Source organism: Anastrepha obliqua, chromosome 1 (genome assembly GCF_027943255.1).
Source record: "Anastrepha obliqua isolate idAnaObli1 chromosome 1, idAnaObli1_1.0, whole genome shotgun sequence".
Classification (NCBI taxonomy): Eukaryota; Metazoa; Arthropoda; class Insecta; order Diptera; family Tephritidae; genus Anastrepha; species Anastrepha obliqua.
The window spans coordinates 2,822,564-2,845,149 of NC_072892.1; the positions used below are offsets into that span (position 1 = coordinate 2,822,564).

The 22,586-nt window shown below is 37.7% G+C and overlaps 1 protein-coding gene and 2 pseudogenes across 1 annotated transcript; all 3 read left to right on the top strand.

Annotated features, from left to right (window-relative positions):
* The first annotated feature begins 843 nt into the window (after positions 1-843).
* LOC129248783 (uncharacterized) lies at positions 844-18,840 on the top strand. Its single transcript, XM_054888401.1, has 2 exons — positions 844-975; positions 17,565-18,840. Exon 2 carries the CDS (start codon positions 17,676-17,678, stop codon positions 18,060-18,062), a length of 387 nt encoding a protein of 128 aa, XP_054744376.1. The 5' UTR covers positions 844-975; positions 17,565-17,675; the 3' UTR covers positions 18,063-18,840.
* Positions 13,616-13,802, top strand: LOC129236573 (U2 spliceosomal RNA; annotated as a pseudogene).
* On the top strand, positions 14,393-14,579 carry LOC129236541 (U2 spliceosomal RNA; annotated as a pseudogene).
* Positions 18,841-22,586: the final 3,746 nt, after the last annotated feature.

Genomic DNA, 22,586 nt, shown 5'->3' on the forward strand with positions numbered 1-22,586 from the left:
TTCCGCGCAAGATTTTTGGACCTTTGCACGTTGGCAACGGCGAATATCGCAGGCGATGGAACGATGAGCTGTATGATCTTTACGACGACATAGATTTAGCGCGGCGAATAAAGATCCAGCGGTTACATTGGCCGGGTCATGTCGTACGAATGGATACAAACGCTCTAAAAGTATTCGATGCGGTACCAGCTGGTGGTAGCAGAGGAAGAGGAAGACCTCCTTACATGGTGCGATTTTTCAATGAATACGAGTTTGGTATTTAGTAAGTGAAATAGAGTTAAATTTCGAAATAATAACACTTAGGTTAATGCTCTTAGCCAAAACTTTGTAATATTGTACCTTGGGCAATACTACAGATTGCAATTTTGTTTTCCCCTATTTATGTGGTCTCTAAATTGTCAAATTTGGTTTAAGTTACTCCAAGCTGTCAATATTGGTTTATTGGGACCTAAAACAAAATCTATTGCTCTTGATATTTCTGATCTACTGCTGCTACCTGTTTATGTACCTTGGACCGTGTTCATTCATGGAAACATTTGTTACTGTAACTTTGTGAATGCTGTTTTGGTATTGTTCGTGTTGTTAGTTGTAATTGATTTTGTTTTTAATCTGCAGTCAACAGCAATATTGGGAAGAATGAAATGAATAAATATCGAGTTGCCCTAGGATAAGCAGCTGAGTGCCGCTCTCCTTTTTCCCCCTACGAGTTCTATAAAAGTTGCGCTGTATGAACGCAGACTTAGATTGCCGTTTGCGGTTTGCTGTTGTGCCGGTCGATTTTCCTGTAGCTCTAAAAAAGTTATACTTTACCACCCTGACAAGTGCCGAAATTCATGTGCATTCGAAATTCGTGCATTCCTTTGTTGTATTTTATTATTAACGGAAAACAGTACGCGAAACATCTTTCCGACTGGATCACATTTGTGCACAAGGTGTGGTTAAAGTTAGATAAAAAGGACGCATAGTTAAAAAAAGGTAAATACATAACTTAATATAATATTGAAAGTGACTTAATTTAAGTTTGCAAAGAAGAGTGAGGTAGGTCAAATGTGTAGTATTGGTGTATGCATTGATTTGTGACGGGTGGAAGGGGTTGGTAATCGATTTTTCAAAGCTGTGGCGGAGAAAGTTTGCATTGCATATCACCACAAGTTGTGGTATAGTCCATCATCTATTAAGAAGGTATGGGGGTATGGAGCATGTTGCGCTGAAATTGCATTCATTGTGGCTCCCGTTGAGGCATGCATTTTTAGTGTGCTGTGAATTAAAAATAGCTTCGAGCTGTATAGTAAGAAGGCAATGAAACATTTGAATGCTTCACCAACTTTGTAGGCACTGTTGCCCAAAATACTAATGGAATTTTTGTTTTATTTCTATGCGTTCGTGTGTGTAGCATATTATACAGCGGATATCCCATTTTTGGTGCACTTCCATTTTTGTCAGCCTGTTTGGTTGCCTAACTGACTTGTCTTATTTTCATAATATTCTCCAGCTGTCGAACATAAAAGCAGCTGCCAAACTTATGTGGGGAATAGCATTTTGTGTGGTTGAGTTTGGCTTTACAGTCAACTAGACGGAGTGGAGTGCGTTGATGACTCGTTTGGGTTGGTTGAGTTCATACCAGATATCGGTGGTTTAGTCAAGTTTCAAAGCGCATGCTTGGGGGAAGCTCCATTCAGTTCAATTCAAATTACTGTACACAGTAAAAAGTTAAGTTATCAAGCACAGCAACTGCGTTGCTAGTGGAATTGGTAAGAGGGTAAACTACAGCAAAGTTCGGCGGCAAAACAAAGACATCGGTATTAGGTGAATACTTTTTATTGTTTTAGACGGTTTGTTCGCAGATACGTCAGTTTGCTCTGATTCACACTTTGGAATAGATACTTGGATATCTCAAAAAAAGTAAATTTGTAAAGCTAAAAGCAAAGCAAGGCGAAGTTTTCTATTCGGTTATTTTTAGCAGCATAAATCTTACATTTTAATATTTCGTGCAATTTTTAAAAAGCATACATGCATATACATATACATACATATATGTACATGAAATATACAATATTGCTGAAAAGCCGGCACATGAACGATTGCCGCTTTGATGTTTTTTTTTTGAATATATTGGCACATTAGCTTTGGCATTTGTATTTTTGTGCCCGCGCACCTGGGGCCCAAGTATTATAATTTATTTCACATAATGGTTGAATTAACAGCTTAAAGGAACCGGGATGGGATATGCGTATATGTAGGTACAAAATACATACAAATTTACCAACTTGGATAAGAGCTAATTTGAACATGGATCTAAACGTCAAGATTAGTCAAGGAAAGTCTGCAAGGGTTAATCGTGTATTGCGGCAGCCTCCACGACGGATTTGGAGGTGCAAATTTTATGTAACATTAACACCATTCATGTATATCTTGGTAGGAGTTGATTTAGTCATGATGGTCCGATAGTCTGTCCGTATGCATTATATATTTCAATGAAACTTGGTACACACATTTTTTTAACAAGGTACTTTGGTATTGAACAAATTCTTATTTAAAAAAAAATATTTCAAGGAAAAAAATTGATATCTCTGTCATAAATGAAACAAAATTATTAAAGTTTGGTAGAATTGTGAAAACGCAAAAAAAGAAATTCGAAGAAATTTGAAAAAAATTTTGGAAAGTAGGCGTTGTCACGCCGAATTTGTGGTAAATGCGGGTATCTCGCACAAACTTGGTACACACATTGCCCCCACCTCGTTTAAATTCAATGAAAAGTTAATGAAATCAGATATAAATCGCACCCCTTTTTTATTTAGTAAGAATAGATATGATGATGAAACAAGCTATAACTGTAATTGTATTACCGTTTTGAATCTTATAACATACGAGTATGTATGTATATGCCCTGAGAAATTCAATAAAAACCTACAAAGTTGCTTATAATTCTATACGTATGTATGTATGCATACCGAAGATTAAAACCAAACAATATAGAAAATTGTTGTGTTATTATATTGTTTTTATTTTTACACGTTTTTGTAATCCAATTTTATGATTCGCTTTTATAATGGACATATCATGTGGGTGTAAAAACATCATTAGTGATGTTTAAACAGGAATCCAATTGAATCTACAGTCACTCACATTCAAAGTCGGGCAGATGCATACGAAAACTTCTTGTCATAATATCTATGTTTTGATGAAAGAAAACACTTTCTACCTTTTTCTGTTTTTTCACAAAAAGTGTTTTATTTAAAAACAACAAAAAAAAATATATTCGAAGTTGCTTTATAAAATGTTAATGTATAAAAAACTGAAAAAGGGCACTTCTCTGCCTCACATTTAAAGTCGGGCAAACCATATTTTGCAAATATGCATACCGTTATTTCTAAATTTTCTATATTTGTTTGAAAAGTTATTGTTCATTCTTGCCTTGTCAATCATTGGGTGAGTTTATAGAAGTATTTTGCAAAATGCCGCGTAATGTTAAACAGTCTACATTGGAGGAACGCAAAATAGTAATTCAACTGCACTTAGACGGAAAATCTGAGCGAGCAATATCGAAATTGATAAAAAAAAGCAAGTCAACAGTGCACGATATTATTGCTAGATACAATAAAAATGGTTTCATTGCAAATAAGCATCGTGGAACCCGTCCAAAGAAGCTTTCCTCCAAAGATGAGAGCATGGTGTTAAGGGAAGTGAAGAAAAATCCATTCATTTCTGCTCCAAAATTAACTGCGATGGTTAAAGAAGCTTCTGGGGTGGAGGTAAATCCCGAAACAATAAGAAGACTTCTTCGAAAAAATTATTTTCACGGCCGAGTTGCGCGGAAGAAACCCCTAATAAGCAAGAAAAACCAGAATGACCGGCTTGTTTTTGCTCGCCAATATATGGCTAAAGATTTCGATTTTTGGAGCACTGTAAGTGGGGGAAAAAATAACAATTTCATGGTTTTAATATTCATTCTTTAGGTATTATTTACTGACGAAAGTAAATTTAATTTATTTGGATGTGATGGAAGAGGTAAAGTGTGGCGCAAACCAAACAAGGAGCTGGAAGGCAAGAATTTAAGAAAAACGGTTAAACACGGTGGTGGATCTGTAATGGAATAATGAATAAACACGTTTATTTAACAATTTTGAAACAAAATTTGAAAGAAAGCGTGAGAAAACTAGGCATCGAAAGTAGTTTTCAATTCTACCAGGACAACGATCCCAAACATTCCGCATATGACGTCAAGAGCTGGTTGTTATATAACTGTCCAAAGGTAATAAAAACCCCTGCACAAAGTCCCGACCTCAATGCCATTGAGCATTTGTGGGGTGAATTAGGTCGCCGGATGCAGGAAAGGCAGTGTACATCAATTCAACTCTTGAAAATTGCCCTGCCCGAAGAATGGAATAAAATAAGACCTGATGTTTGCAAAAAGTTAGTGGAATCGATGCCAAGCCGGCTACAAACTGTTGAAAAGCAAAAAGGTGGAGCAACGAAGTATTAATTTTGCGTTGTGTACAAATTTTTTCGATTTTTTATGTCGTGCCCGACTTTGAATGTGAGACTGAAAAGTGACCTTATTTAAGTTAAGCCTTCGTGTGTATTTTATAAGAGACTTTGGAATATATTTTTTTTTTGTTGCTTTAAAATAAAACACTTTTTGTGAAAAAACAGAAGAAGGTAGAAAGTGTTTTCTTTCATCAAAACATAGATATTATGACTAGAAGTTTTCGTATGCATCTGCCCGACTTTGAATGTGAGTGACTGTATGTAATTCGTTTTTTAGCATGGGAAATGTTTTGTGCATGAGTTGCAGCACCTTCGCTTCTCTGATTGAAAGTTGGAGAACGTTTACTTCATCGTTTTAAATGTACGATAAATGCCAGTGCAAGTAGAACTCTATATTTTTCACAAATTTCCATATTTAAAAGATTATCAAAAACTTATAAGTAGCTTCGCTTGGCTTACGTGGATTGAAGCATTCGGATTAAGAAAATGGACTTGCGGTTTTTAGCATCTATAATTCTCGCATTATTCACGAAACACTACAGCTCAATCAAGAAGTGTTGATCAAAACGCATCGTTGGGCCATTGTTTTTCAGAGTTGGCGGATGGTGCAGATACCAGCAGATGTTACCACATTTTTGAAGATTAACAAACCGAAGACCATAGAGAAGCTCAAAGGCGACATTCGCGTCAGATCTACCATATCGCGCGAGTTTTTGGCAAATTTAATGGAAAATACCAAGTGGAAGATCTATTTTCCGTCTTACCCATAAACTATGTACATATATTATTTTTGGAATCTATTTGAGATAAATTGCAGGGATAAAAGCTCAACAACAAAACAAAACTGTGCTAAGTTTACATAGCATTATTTGCATTATTAACATCCATTGGCTGGATTAAGATATAGAATGAGTTTTTAAATTCTTTGCAAACAGGAAATACTAAGTAATGTTGGCTTTTTTCATGATTACCATGATAATAAATATTTCGCATAGTCATCATTTATATGTACTTCTAACGAAATAAGTTATTTAAGTCTTTGTTTTTTGTTTTAGAAAACTTTTTCTCCGCCACATTATTTGAGCAAATAATAATCGTTCTCACGGCAGTCGGTTCTACGTTACCGAAACGACCCGGATTTATATCCGGCCAAGGATTGCCACTCCAGCAGCATTCCCCGTATGTAAGAATGGGGAATGTTTATGCTGATACAACAACAACAACAGCAAATAATAATTAAAAGGGAGGTACATTGTAAACCGGATTTTAAATCCGACTAAGGACTGTCAATTCAACAGCATTCCGCAACAATTTGTGGGGTATGTTTTATACTGTTAAAACAACAACTATGATAGCGACATTTACCCGATGTTATAGGTACCCCTCACGGTACTCTATTCGTGTAAAACCCCTTCCCGTTTGGACCTTCCCGTTATTTTTGTTGTAGCAGCACAAACATTCGCCATACATATACGGGGGGATGCTGCTGAAGTGACAATCCTTCGCCGGATATAAATCCCGGTCGTGGCGGTTACATAGAACCGACTGTCGTGGGAACGAACGCGGGGCCTACCCGTCGAAACAGCCTGTTCCCTCCTCGGCTAGATGAGATACCCGATTACTTCAAATGGTTTTGAAAATTGCTACAACAATACCGATATCGCTGCCGTAAAAAGTGTTCTCGAGGACCACGTGAAATAAGTTTTTTGTTTGTTTAATGTATAAAGAACAGATCGACTAAATGTAAGGACATATTGATTGCCCCTCGTTTATTTTTCGTGCTATTGTTGAAGGTTTTCTCACGTCCATAGTTTTGTCAACAGCAATTACTTAAAAAACAGTTTTAATTAAATGTCTTTTGGAATTATTTCTCATGAATGCATGTTTTACAATTGTGCACGTGCCCATGAAAAGTAATCACCCCTTTATTTCTGTTAGGTTTTATTGTCGCCATTCTGGCAATACAGTATCTACACAATGCAATAATAACAAGATGAGTATTGTAAACTCCATCAGACAACCGTGTCATCGTGTCCATAAAGACTTCGAAAGTGTTTCTTGGCAGCGTTTCTATTCATGTTCTTTTTTCTGTATTTTTTTTTTTTTGTGTTTTTGTTTTTTGGCTTTAACTATTCTGAATTTCTTTTCTCTTACCAAACAAATGGCAAATTGCCAGCGAAACTCTTACTTGGTTATTTAAGTGGCAGAGTTGATGAAGACATAAAGACTATCGTATCGTATACAGCATTGAGCATGAGTGAAAAGTACTGAAATATTGCTGTACGACTTTAAACCATAAAACTGAAGGTGGTACTCGCATATGCAGCGTCAAGGCATCGCAAAAAAAAAGCATCTAAAGCAACAATGCTGCTAATGAGTTTGTTGGCATTTGGCAATATACTATACGCGTCACTGAATGACAGACTCGTCTGACGGTTGGTGGCGGGGGGCTGTGTACCCGACCGCACGTTACGCGCTTTGGCACTGCGGCGACCTCCATGAAGCTTGTACTTAAACTATGTATGTATGTAGGTATTGCATATGGGCGTAGGAAAGATACTGGACAAGAGGTAGAAGATAAAATGCAGTGCTCTGTATTATTTCTTTTCTAAGATATAGTATTTGTTAATAATTTCGGAAGTATAATTTTAACAAAAAAAAGTCGGAACCAAACATCTTTGACTATTTTAAAATTGAAGTAAGCATGACCGACCTAGCCCTGGACATACCGATACAAACTCTTGAGCGAGTTGTTGCTCGTGAGCACACCATTTTAAAAATGAAATGTTTTTGCTACAAATTTTACTTTTCCTCTGCTTTTACTCAACGTTTCTAGAGCTAGCAACCCAGTGTCTTGCTAAGGAAGAGGGAACAAGAAAGCTGCTTACTGAACTAACCTTTTATTATGAATCATGAATTATGAGTAATAGATAATTTAATTTTGAAACAATAATTTTGGCATTTTTATCTTGAATTGTACAGCAAAACTGCGTATACGCAACTGCCAAAATAGGTTAGATAGAAAATTGGCTTTGTAACAGCATAAAATGCTGCTGCATATGTACATTTTCTGAGAATGTCAATTGACCATCGCCTTAAGTAGATATAAATCCTTTTTTTAATTTAACGAGCAATAAATCTGCATCGTAAATTCAATAGTAATAAAATTGAAGTGTATTCATATGTTGTTGTTGTCGCAGCAGGTTACACATTGATATATCCTTGGCAGGTGTTTCGGCGAGCTCATTAAATTTCATGTGCCCTTTGAGGAAAATTGCTTTCCGAAGAAAAGACTCCTTTGTTATTCATATTTGAAGTAGACATTGATTTCAGGGTCTTCTGCCGGTATTACATGTACAAACACCCTGCATTTGGCAAGGATCCTTAGATCAAAGAATATCCATACGAAATTGGTGCCTAACTTGATTCACTAAACAGTTTTAATCCACTTATTCTGTTATTTATATAAGATATATATATAAGAAAGCAGGGTTTCGACCATCCCGACAGCAGACGCCTATGGCTGTAACTAATACCATGGAGAAATGAATAAACAAACATGTGAACTCTTAGTATGAGCAAAAATTTACATATAGGAGGAAAATGAATTCCTATACATACGTATATATTTTTATGTTATACGTATATATAATGTGTATATAAGAAATTTTACACATACATATAAATACCCCATCTACCTGCGAGTTTAAGTCCGCTATGTACTCATCTGTTTGTACCTACTATACGTGCATATGCATGAATGCACTTACATAAGTATATAATACAATATAAGTAATTGTTTGACGCACTGCCTTTGCCTACATGCATACATGCATACACACAACACAATGAACTGAGTTGTTGCAGCAATTTGTTGCTGGATGTCTGACAACAATGTAGCTAACAGTTTGTAAAGTGCTGTTGAGAGAGGAGTTGCTGTTAAGACATACATACATACATGCACAAATACTACACATTAGCGACCAGTAGGTACTCTACCGTTTTTAAAATGATGTCATTGCCTGGCAGAGGCATAAAATTGTGAGCTTGGGGGAACTTATATTTTCCTGCCTTTTTGTTATTATTTTGCATACTCGTAAGCACGCTTTGCAAGCATTGAAGCTTGCCGTTGCCGAAACGCCACGAAAGTTCGACATTGTATCGGAAGTAACACGGCTAACGATAGCAACGATCAAGTTATGTCTGAGCATACGGCCTGTAGAGAAACCTCCTAGTTCCGAAGAGATGAGAATTCAAGGGGTTTAGAACGTTTTACTAATTCACAATCGTTATGTTTCATGTGTGACCGATAACACAGGAAGCGTTAGTTCTCCCCTGCTGCTTACCGTTTTTGGTCCGAATTATTATGATTTAGCAAATTATATTAAATGCTATTATTACAGCATTTGTATCAACAATATGCGACAAATTCATACATAATAAGGTCTTCTAAAATAATCACCATATTAACTGTTATAATCAGTATAATGTCTTTGGGTACATTTTATGTATCAGAACGGCATGCATTCATGGCACGTGACGTTCTGGTTCGTCATTGATATTGAGGCAATATTTAACATGTTCATTCTTGTTTATTTAAGAGTAATTTGTATAATTTGCCACAAAACAAATATGTAGTTTCAGTATATTACAGCCTACATAATGGTAAAAATATGGAGAATATACCAAAGTGATAACGAAAGTTTTAAAGAAAGCAGTGATTTTGATCAATGTGATCACCATTCAGTGCAGTATCGTCTTATTGATGAAGGCATCGACCGCAGGGACAGCACCTTAGAACGTCAAGGTATAGCTGTCCGGTCAGGCGATGCCGAGCTCGAAATTTATAATATTTATATACCCCCTGTCACCTGCTGCCCGGCAGGATATCTCCCCGATATTGGTGCGCTCATCAGGGGAGAAAACCGATTGGTAGTAGGTGACTTTAACGCGCATCACGATCTTTGGCATTCAAGCCTGCCAAATGATCGTAGGGGACAGCTATTGGCAGAGCAGATAGACGATTCGACGTTCAGCACTGTAAACGACGACGCCCCCACTAGGGTAGTGGGCAATTGTAGCAGCTCGCCTGACATAACAATTGCTAGCGCTGGTCTGATAAATAGCATAACCTGGCGACCTATGCTATCGCTTGCATCAGACCACTTGCCCATTATCATCTCGATCGAGAGACCCGCCGATTTTGTTTCCGCGGATCACCGGTCATATATCAACTTTAACAAAGCTGATTGGACCAGATTCGCGGAATTTACTGAGAACATCTTCGCAGTCCTACCCACTCCCACCGATGTGCGCGCAGGCAAACGCGCATTCCGCAAGGCGATTACAGCCGCCGCGGCTCGCTTCATACCTGCTGGACGGATCCGGGAATTACGTCCCAATTTCCCAGCCGAAGCAGCCGTTATGGCAAACGAGCGTGACCGTCTACGCCAGGCCGATCCCGGGGATCCTCGTATAAAGGATCTCAATTTGGAGATCCGGCAACTGGTCACTCAACATAAGCGGACCAAATGGGTAGAGCATCTGAAGTCCTGTAACTTCACCTCTGGTGTGAGCAAGCTCTGGTCCACCGTAAGGTCCCTGTCGAACCCGACGAAGCACAACGACAAGGTGGATATCACCTTCAACGGTCGTACTTCGTCGGACCCGAAGAGATGCGCGAGCTACTTTAGCCGGCAATTTATATTGCATCCTCCGGTCGACAGATCCAAGCGTTGTGCCACCAGACGGCTGCACAAACTGCCCTACAACAGTGCACCGCTTACTTTCACCAGCGACGAGGTTCAGGGGGCCATCAAACACATGAAACCATCAAAAGCCATTGGCCCCGACGGACTAAACATGCTGATACTGAAAAAGCTGGGTCCATTGGGAGTAGAATATCTCACAAAGGTCTTCAACCTGTCTATGGCCACTCTCATCATTCCTGATAAGTGGAAATTAGGGAGAGTGGTCCCACTGCTGAAGCCTGGGAAACCCGCCAACCAAGGGGAGTCTTATCGTCCGATAACTCTCCTTTCCCCAGTAGTGAAGACACTTGAGGCCCTTCTACTCCCACTCCTCACAGAACACCTGACTCCAGCCCCACACCAGCATGGTTTCCGTAGAGTGCATAGCACCACCACGGCACTCACCGTCATAAACACCCAGGTAAACCGCGGCCTTAACCAAAACCGCCCCTGCGAGAGGACTGTCCTAGTAGCGTTGGACCTACAAAAGGCTTTCGACACAGTCAGCCACGCCACGCTACTAGATGACATTTTACAGTCGACACTCCCGCCAGGGCTGAAGAGGTGGACCGCGAACTACCTGAGTGGTCGTCACTCGTCGGTAGTATTTCGAGACCAAACCTCAAAACAAAGAAAAATAAAGCAAGGAGTACCGCAGTGTGGTGTCCTTTCACCCTTGCTTTTTAATTTCTATATTTCGAAACTCCCCCAGCCACCAGAGGGAGTCTCACTGGTCTCATATGCCGACGACTGCACGATAATGGCGTCGGGCAATGACATTGATGGCCTATGCTCAAAAGTAAACGACTACCTCGCCAGCCTTTCTCGCTTCTTCACTGCGAGAAACTTAAAACTTTCTCCCACGAAATCCACGGCGACCCTATTTACCACCTGGACAAAGGAGGTCAAGCTGCCACTTCAGGTTCACGTCGATGACACCCCAATTCCGACGATAAACAACCCCAGAATTTTGGGAGTCACCTTTGACAGCTTGCTCTCCTTCTCGGCGCACACAACCGCTATTGCAACGAGAGTACAGAATCGCAACAACGTCCTCAAGTCGCTTGCCGGCAGCACTTGGGGCAAAGACAAAGAAATGTTGCTGTCGACTTTCAAAGCAATAGGCCGACCGGTTCTGAACTATGCCGCGCCTGTCTGGTCGCCTGGAACCAGTGATACGCAGTGGACGAAGCTTCAGACCTGCCAGAATACTGCCATTAGGACCGCGACAGGATGTCTCCTGATGTCCCCTATTCACCACCTACATGACGAAGCGCACATGCTCCCGGTTAAGGAGCATAACAAAATGCTCGGCAAGCGGTTTCTGCTTGGGTGTCACCGTAGGCCTCACCCATGCAGACACCTGCTCGAGCCTGAGCCACCTCCCAGGCACATCAGGAGACACTTCCTCAACTACGTGGACGAGATCCAGGACAAAACGGACAGACCTCTCCAGGATCAGACAGTATACAGACAGGCTATTAACGACATTCATCGGGAGACACTTACCACCTTCTTAAGCTCCCGACCCCCGAATGCCGTTATCGGAGTCCAACCACCACCTATCGCAGACGAAGAGCTCCAGCTTCCTCGAGAGTCCCGCGTAATCTTGGCACAACTACGTTCTGGATATTGTAGCAGGTTAAACTCCTACCTATCCAGAATCGACCCCGACATACTAAACATATGTCCTGCATGTGAAGGTACCCCGCACGACACTAACCACCTCTTCACATGCCCCATCAAACCCACTCATCTAACACCTCTCTCCCTCTGGACCCAACCCGTCGAAACTGCCAGTTTCCTGGGCCTACCGTTAGATGAGCTAGACGAAGACGACCGGTAATTTACACTACACTGACAGGGCGAAGATACTGCTACAACAACAACAACATCAATGTGATCAATTTAGTAATCCTCGAAGCCTTTTGAAAAATATCACACGCCTTTAAATTATTAATAATTTGCTTTTTGTTTTAAATTGGATTTATTTGTTTTAATTTTTTTTAATATTATTTGCTTAAAGTAACCTAAATATAATGTAGGAGTACACATCATGAATGAATTCTGGCATAAAATCTACCTCTTTTAACTTGTCACAAAATTAAAAGCACTCCAAACGCAGAATTTCTATCAAATAAATGTGTACCCAAAGTTTTAATCTATTGTATATTAATGAGAAAACGTGAGATAATAAACTAAATGTTTGGTTTTCGTATTTTTATTTTATGAGCTCAAGTGCGGATTAAAAACAAAACAACAAATTAATCGACGGGTCGACTAGGCATAACCAAGAGTTCCTGAAGATAACTTCTAATTGAGGTCGAAATATCGGCTAATACATATATAAAAGCAATAATATAATAATGATCCGTTCCTTTTGACGGTAACTTTATTAATTAATTCAAATATTGCACAATTCTTACAACTAAGTTAACAAGGAAGAGCTTAAGACTAATGGTGGGAGAGAGTGCAAAATGTTATTGTTGTTACGTAAGAAGAGATTGGTTTAGATAATGTTAAAGATCAGTTAATAAGGGAGCAAATTAAGAAACGTGAAGAATGGCCTCTGGTGGCGGTCAAGCATTGTTTGACAAGAACTTTATATGTGTGCGTGTCGGCTGATTGACGCTAATATCTACAATTTTTGATTTTCATCATTCAAAAGCCGACAACAAGTATGTGTGACACGACGACACCCGACTGCACTAACACACACAAAGCTCAGTCAAGCATGCTGGACCGTCTCCCGAGGCCAGAAGATATGTGGGAATATTGGCCTCGGGTGACGGTCAAGCATTGTTTGACAAGAACTTTATATGTGTGCGTGTCGGCTGATTGACGCTAATATCTAAAATTTTTGATTTTCATCATTCAAAAGCCGACAACAAGTATGTGTGACACGACGAACCCGACTGCACTAACACACACAAAGCTCAGTCAAGCATGCTGGACCGTCTCCCGAGGCCATATAAGTACGAGAGGTAAGGAGAGAATGAGTAAAGAAGTGTGTGTTGTTGGTAGTGGGAGCATTAGCACGTAACTATATGATATATATTTTTGAAGTGAAAACTTCTTTAGAATCGTTGGGAGTGATTTGAGGAAAAGTGAAACGAAAAAAGCGACCTACTTGGCTACGAAGCGTTATATTATATGTTGATATAAAAGTAGCGACGAACTAAATAAAAATAACTTTTATTTTTTCTTGTGATTCGAACCGAGGATTTTGGATCGGAAGCTCACATTGCTAGTCGCTCGGCTACCGCGCCATGCTGTCGTTGTTGGCCTAAAAGTTATTTAGTTACGAAGCGTTATATTATATGTTGATATAAATAATTTTTGTGAGCGTGTAATTCTCAAAAGGGTTTATTAGGTTTATTATTTAAAATGTATTGACTAGGTAGTGTGGTTATCAGCTTAACATCTGATAGATCCTCCATCGGAGGACAACAAATGTTAAACTAATTTTTGGAAACGGGCGGAGTGTTTTAGGGGCGGCTTGCTCCTTCTCTGCCACGGGCTGACCCGGTATTACATTACCGCCGGGATTTCAGCTTTGAATAAATACAAGAAAAAATATACTAATACATTTAGCTTTGGTGGGAAGAGCCATAAATTTTTATGTGAATACATGTAGACGAAAATGGAATTTTTTTTTTTTGAAATTTACATTGTAGGACATTTCTGATTATTTATTGAAAACAGTTTTTTGGCTTTTCTATTTTTGGTTTAGATACTGAAAGTCAGTTTAAGTGAATCGGTATAAATATTTCGTACATTAATTTTTGAAGTGAAAACTTCTTTAGAATCGTTGGGAGTGATTTGGGGAAAAAGTGAAACGCATTACAACATATAAACGTAGCGACGAACTAAATAACTTTTAGGCCAGCACTGACAGTATGGCGCGATAGCCGAGCGGCTAGCAATGTGAGCTTCCGATCCAAAATTCTTAGTTCGAATCACAAGAAATAAAATTTTTTTTTTTTTTTAAATTTGCATTGTAGGACATTTCTGATTATTTATTGAAAACAGTTTTTTGGCTTTTCTATTTTTGGTTTAGATACTGAAAGTCAGTTTAAGTGAATCGGTATAAATATTTCGTACATTAATTTTTTTTTTGTGAGCGTGTAATTCTCAAAAGGTTTATTAGGTTTATTATTTAAAATGTATTGACTAGGTAGTGTGGTTATCAGCTTAACATCTGATAGATCCTCCATCGGAGGACAACAAATGTTAAACTAATTTTTGGAAATGGGCGGAGTGTTTTAGGGGCGGCTTGCTCCTTCTCTGCCACGGGTTGACCCGGTATTACATTACCGCCGGGATTTCAGCCTTGAATAAATACAAGAAAAAATATACTAATACATTTAGCTTTGGTGGGAAGAGGCATAAATTTTTATATGAATACAAGTGGACGAAAATGGAAGAAATTTGTAAGTCTGTTTCTTCGGTCCGTTTGGGTATTTTTTTTTGACAACATCGAAACCAAAGCATTTGTATCATATTTTATCTATCATAAGCCACTCGTATCATTTCGCACCCTAAATACAAAAGGGTCACAACTCAAAATTTTCCAAAACTGAGTTTTTTGCATAAATTAATTCAGAGTACACATTTCTAACTGCTGCAAATATTTCGTTCACATAACTATCTTCTTTAACTGGAAAAATACAGTTATGTCTATTTTTATGTCAAGTGTGTTGCTTTTGCACGATCAATTAAAGAGAATTATTTTTAGTTGCGTTAATGGGCTCAAGAACAGCTGATTACTTTTATTACACATAAAGAGTTTTATTTTGAGTTCTGCCTCTATAACTGTAAAAAGTGATAAATTTCGTGGTATATTATTTTGCATTGTGCCTCTTTAGTTGTGAAAAGTGAGTTCAATTAGGTTAGGGAACTTATAAAATTAAAACATTTTATCAGTTAAAAAGGCACAACTTAAGAAAATATCACTACTTAATCGAAAAAATTTCAGTTAAAGAGTCATAAATCAAAATTTTGTTTTATTTTCGCAAACATAAAATAAAATTGAGAAAAATATAGTAGAACCTTCTTCAATGTTGTATATTTTCATGATGGAACAATATTTTCTTTAAATATTACAATAATTTTTACATAAAACGTTTTTCGTCTCTCCTGAAAATCTTGGTATTTTGAGTTGTGACCCTTTTGTATTTAGGGTGCGATTTGTTGAAATTGAAAACATTGAGGATGAATTATGATAAAATGAAGAAAATAAAATATGAACTTTATAGCAATATTATAATGAACCTATAATTATCCCGCTCCTAATGCTGCTTTCGTCTTATTCTCTCTCAGTTTGTTTTACGGAAGGTTTCACTTCTATCAAGTCTAACCGTTAGACTGGTATTTTTTTTTTTTTTTTTTTAATTCGGCCTTGTAACATTTTTTATGACTAGTTTCTAAGTTGTGACGAAGTTGTTTCGAGTGCAACCACTCCTTATTAAGGCTTGGGTTATTGCATTCCCTACTTGCGAATATTGGCAAATTGTGATAACGTTGCTACGAACGCTGCTTGGCAAATAATGAAAAACGATGGCTTTTAGTCGTCGCGTCGACAATGCTTGACAATGGCAGCAGCTGCGACAGTGTCGGTAACTACAACAACTACGACGAATGATGGCATAGTAAACATAAACGCCTAACTACAAATAAACGACAAAAAAAAAAGAAATTCGCGAAGCAAGCCACAACAACAAGAAAAAAATCAGTTGATAGGCAACAAAGCAATATAAATCGGAACAGCTGTCGTACGGTATGCGACTACAAAACAAAATTTGGATATAGTTGTTTGTTAAAATTATAATATACGAAATTTGTCAGGTAGTAGAATAAAATGTGTCCCAATTTCTGTGTGGATTTACAGAGTCTTCCAAAGAAGTGTAAACACACTTGAATACCTGAGTCTCTTTAAGTATTGTTTTGCTTTTCTGGGTAGAAACTATTTAAAATTATGTCTAATATTAGACTATACCTAGAAAAACGTACATTTATTTATTATTATGGAAGTTTCAAAGAAATCCAATTAAGACTCCCTATTATTCGTCTCAGGTATAAGTTTCAAAGAGAGGGGACTGCTCAAAATGCTCACAAACAGTATTATGTTATACATAAGTGACACATAATCCTTCTTCTCTTTAAAAAAATCTGTTCCTTCACCGGATTAACCCTCGACCTTAATGAAAATACTTATGAAAGGGTAGTGGAGTTTTGTCACTGGTATTTAGCAAACTGCAGCTACCGAGTAACAGTTAATCCTCATTTTAGATTCATTCATTTATTTCATCATCATCATCAATTCCTAGAGTTCCAAATTAGCGCATAGGGCCACGTGGAGCTTAATAGCAGTATTCTCTGAGACTGATTTTCACCATTGCATTGCAGCACCTCCTTACTGTTATCATGAAAATCTGCCAAGCAGATGAATTAGTTGAAATTATTGACGTTCTCCGCGTTCTCCAGACCTTGCACCACTGGGGATTTATTTCCAATGGGGACTCGTCGCTGATAATGTTTGTGATTACATTAATTGAAGGCGGAAATTTATGGAGAATACAATGAAATTTGTAATTTCATTTATTGTTTCGCCTTATCAGCAATGTTTGCATCTAAATAGGCATTAATTTGAACAAATTGCTCTGACTAAATAATTTCTACGTCTGTTTCTTTAATTTGAACTTTCAAGCTGTAATCCATTTAGATATATACGTAAAGTATGTTTAAATTTTTTGGGACACTCCATAAATGCATATATTTATGTATGTACATATGTATATATGTGTGTACATATTCTAAGTACGTATACAAATGAATCACTGCCATGCTAGTCCATGGATATATCCATACATATTCACACATTTTTATTGGCAGTGATTGGCAAATTTCGTTTTGGCACGGACACAAGAGAGAACACTGAAAATAAAAGCTGAAAATTGTTGTGAAAGTTTTGTGTTGATTTTTATTTGTTTTATTTATTGCTTTATCATTACCTTCCTTTAGACGCGACGCTGTGGCAACTAACTGAGTACGCTTGAGTGCGGCCAGTAGCGCGCCAGTCAGTCAGCCTGCCAGGCAACTAGCCACAAAGAGAGTCATTTGCTTTGCCAGTCTTTGCTTTGGGGTGTTGTCTATGGTTCAGTTAGTAAGTTTCAGTCTGCCAGTCGTGCTGCTCACTTCAACTTGGCCTAATATTTCGCTGTGTGTATATGTATTGTAATTAAATTTGTTGTCTTTGGCTATAATGTAATTATAAGCAAGCAGATGGTAATCATTTTTTCTTTCCTATTTTCATTTCCATTGCAGCTTCCAAACAACTGTGTTCATTGTCCAGCATTCTTCGATTGGTCTGCATTAGCTGCTGATTGCTCAATAAAATCATTCATCAGTCGTTACGATTTCCGTTCGCCAATAAAAATGACTTCCACCGAAACACGTTGTGGCCTCACTTGCAGCACCCGTCCATCCAGCCGTGTTCTAAAGCCGCCAGGCGGTGGTCATTCCAATATCTTTTCTGAGCCTGAGATTGCCGTTAATGCGCCACGTCCTAAATACAATCAACAAAATTCTTCCAACATGAATGCATGCATGAACTCCACGGATCCGAATCAAAAGGTTGAGAAACTGCGTGAGGAGATCACGTACAACAAGCAAGCCCAGCCTGAGGCTGACATCCAGACAGTCAATACGGGTGCCACCACCACACCTACCGGTGGTCAGGCTAATAACCAGTCTGGCACCAATGAGCAGCCGTCGCGTACGCGTGTGCCCCCAGGTGGTTTCTCTTCGGGTGGATTCTGGTAAAATGCCGGTAGCGCCCTAATAAAGTGATGCGATAACAGCGCGAAACAAAACAAAGAAAATAAATTACATTAAATAAGTTATTTATACGCATCGAATGAATTGCACTAACAACAACAACCACAACAAACAAACAAACAATCGCATTTACTTCTACTACTTGCTTCTCTATATCTACAACTAAAAAATTGCTTACAGCAATTAAAAAAATAAAAGAAATTCACAAATTTCAAGTATACTTTCTTCCTAAAAACTCTATGTGTATTGCCTTGTGTGACAAAAATATTACATTTAAAATTAACAACAAAACAAAAAAAGAAAATGCCAACTATCCCTTAAACATAATCGCAGAGAGCGTGTGCGTGCGCCAGTTGGCAACTTTTGCACTTTTATACGAATTTGCGAATTTGTTCAGAATTTTGAAAGAAACAAGTGAATTTTTGTATCATAATTTACTAATCTTCGTCTATTTTTTTTACGGTAGTGTTATGACGCGGTTTCTTTGACAAATGTAAATCTGTGTTGCTGCACGCGCTCGCTCACACTCTCAGTCCTTTCGTACTTATATTTAATTTATAATTTATATGTATATGCTGTATGTTATATATACGTGAACAAACCAATTTCTATATAAATTGGATACTTACTGAATTTTTTGGATAAACATAAGAAGAAATTATAAAAGAAATACATTTAAAAAAGTATTGCTTAAAAATTTTTTTTAAATTTTTCAAAAATTTACAAGAACAAATATAAGTTCGATTTTCGTATCCCAAAATAATATGTTTTATTACTTCGTAGTTATTAGAGAAGGTTGTAGATATATGAGTATTTTTTTAAGATGAAAATAATATGTGGCGGGAGTATCCCACTCAAGGGATCAATAAATGATGCGGCGGGAATCCAAATGAATTTCCTAATTATTAGATCTTTCCAAATGTTTCAAATTACGTTTTACCCCAATTTACCTATTTTCAGAAATATTTTTCTTTATATACATAAATATTTTCAATCAAAACCTATTTATATTCACAGAAAATTATTACATATCATAAGAGTTGATAAATCTAAAAAATACCAAGCGGTAAGTTGTACACATTTTAATCGAATATTAAGTATGTGTCCATTGCACAATATCACTCTTTCGGTGCTCAGCTGTGAACATGAAAATAGCAATACCCTTGAAAAATTATTTTGAAGTCATATATTTTTGCCCTATAAAACAAAAAAAAGAAAATTTCAATACCAATATCTACGAAGGTTTAGGGGAATTCAGATGTGTGAGTTTATCTGAATAAATCTGGCAACTACGTAAATAATGGTTTGCGTCACTACATTTTTAAGTGCAACATTGAAATAGCAGTGCCTTCAGTTTAAAATTTTGCAGTGATATAGAAAAAAGTACGTTTTTGAAGTGAAAACTTCTTTAGAATCGTTGGGAGTGATTTGAGACTCGATGAAACGAAAAAGCGACACTACGAAGCGTTATATGTTGATATACGTATATGTGTGTGGCTGCGTACTGCTGAGCCACGCTAGTATAGTGAGTATTGTAGTATGTATACTACACTGCCTATTACTTGCTTTGGTGTTTAGTGCAAGCGTTATACGTATGTATGCTAGTACGTATGTGTGCGCGCCTGCGTATTACGGAGCCACGGTGAGCGAGAAGGCATTATGTATACCTATACTACACTACCTAATACTTGCTTAGACCAAGCGTCCTACGAATGTTTGTGTGTATGTTAGTACGTCTGTGTACGCGTTACGACGCTCATAATAGCAACCGCGTGTGCTGTATTGCGTCCGTATTTTTATATTCGTAAATATTTTCATTTTTAAATATTTATCGCAATTGCAAGCGGTGTTGCAATATACCACAATCAAAATGACGGTGCTCGTATTGTAACTCCACAGATAGATCTGAATGCACAGCAACTAGAATCACTGTCTGTTCAGCTCTCTAAAGTGGGAGAAATATGTGCATGCGAAACCAGATTGAGCAATGGAAAAACAGTTTTAATTGTGGCAATTTATATTTCACCGTATCAATCAATAAATAGCATCACGGAATTCATTCACGAAAATTTAATAAAGTATACACCAGAAGTATCGCGGATACTTAGAAAAGATTACGATAAAGTTGCAATGATTTTAAGTGGCGGTTTTAACGTCAATTTTGCATTGGACACAGCGGTTCCTTTAATTGACTTTCTCAATACAACATTCAATTTAAAAATCTGTAACAATCGCACTGAATAGACAACACGATCAAAAACAACAATTGACGCGGTATTTCAAAGATATGTTGACAACATCGAAACCAAATAATTCGTATCATATTTTAGCTATCATAAGCCACTCGTATGATTATCAGGATGAATAATAATAAAATGAAGAAAATTAAATATGAACTTTATAGTAATATTATAATGAACCTATAATTATCCCGCTCCTAATGCTGCTTTCGTTTCATTCTCTCTCAGTTTGTTTTACGGAAGGTTTCACTTCTATCGCGTCTAACCGTTAGACTGGTATTTTTTTCTTAGTGAGTGTCATGCATATATTTCTTATGTTTTGACTATAGTGGGTCGAGCGAAACACTGCATCACAGAACAACGAAAGCAGATTCTGAAATTGAGAGCAGATGAAAGATTTAAATCCAATCAAATTTGTGGAAAAGGCCGAAAAAACAGGAGAAAAACGAAAAACTTCCCTGAAAGACAACCGCAAAATTGTAAGGTGCTCCAAAGAGAATCCCATTAAGTCAGCCATACAAATTAAAAATGAGGCGAACTTAAAAATAATGGTAGGAGGATGTTTTTCATATTATTGCGGGTCCTGGGTATCTGGGTCCTGATACAAAATTTATTTATTTATTTTATTTATAATATTTATTTATTTATTTATTTATTGTCTTTAAATGGATACATTCTTACAGACTATATTAAGCTAATGTACAATAGTTTAGTAGTTACTAAGAAAAGAACGATTTAAGATGCTTGACTAAGATCCCATACGGCCATGTAAAATCAGCACCGGAAGAATTGAAAAACATATTTAAATCTGCACATGCCCTAGGAATCGGAGCATTCACCCCATAGTTGGTTCTCGAGAAGCCAATTTTAAAGGTTTCGTACTGTCGGAGCCTCATATTGGGTATATTAAATTGAATTTTACTTAAAAGGGAAGGACAATCAATAGATCCAGAAATGATACGAATAATAAATGAGCACGATAGAATAGATCGTCTGCTATCAAGTGGTTTTAAGTCAATCAATAAACATCGAGAGCGGTACGATGGTACAGGTTCAGAAAAGTTTAAAGATCGGAGCACAAAACGAAGAAAGACTTTCTGAACTCTCTCAATCCGATTAGACAGGCCTATTTGGTACGGTCTCCAAATAATAGCGGCATACTCTAATCTTGATCTAACAAAAGCACAATACAATGTTTTGAGAGTGTATGGGTTAGTAAATGCAGAACAATTTCGGCGTACGAATGCTAGCATCGCATATGATCGTCTTATGACGTGGTTAACATGGCTGGTGAAATTCAGCTTAGAGTCGAAAATAACGCCTAAGTCTTTAATTGCAATTTCCGGATTGCAAAGGGAAGCCAGCAATACTATACGAAGTCAAAGTATTGTTTGATTTAGCATATTTTACGTGAAAGCATTTGCTAATATTTAGTGACAAACGGTTTAAATAGCACCAGTTCCGGACATTGTGCAAGTCAGCTTGCAACTTTTCAGAGTCACTAAGACTGTTAATCACCGCAAATATTTTGATTGTACCGCAAATTGATGGTATAATGGACACCAATTTGTATGTGGAAATAATGCAGAATGTTATGTTGCCGTATTGTAGAGAGGAAATGCCAATAAAATGGGTCTACCAGCGAGATAATAACGCTAAACACAGGAGTCGGAAGGTCAAGGATTGGTTTCGCGCAAATGCAATTTTATTTTAGGTTATGGGACGGCCAACTCAATCCCCCGACCACGATCTATAAAAAATCTGTGGGGGGACTTAAAAACAGCTGTACGCAATGCCAAACCGAGTAACTATCAACAACTTTGGGAAATTGTTAAAGATGCGTGGCTGAAGATCCCGATGCAGCGGCGTGATCAATTGGTAGGCTCAATGGCCCATCATTGTGCTGCCATTATAAAAAATTGGGAAATTTAACAAAGAATGGCCAGTCTTTGCATCTGCGGGGCCCTCAGAACCACACCCACAGATGCACTAAATATCATGCTTAACATTTTACCAATAGAGCAGTACGGTAAGCAAACAGCTGCCAAAGCAACTCTCAGACTAAGAGAAATCGGCCTACTCAGAACGAACCAAAGAGGACACTCCTCAATTTTAGAACAATTCCCCTGCATTCCCAACACAACGGATTTCTGTAGGAACAAGGACATCAATTTTAATAAATCCTTTGTCACAGTATTTCCTTCCAAAGAGGAATGGGATAACGGGCTTATTGTTAAGAAAAATTACTTAAACATCTACACAGATGGCT

Coding starts and splice junctions, on each gene's coding strand:
- LOC129248783 (XM_054888401.1), top strand. CDS start 17,676: ATGACTTCCACCGAAACACGTTGTGGCCTCACTTGCAGCACCCGTCCA.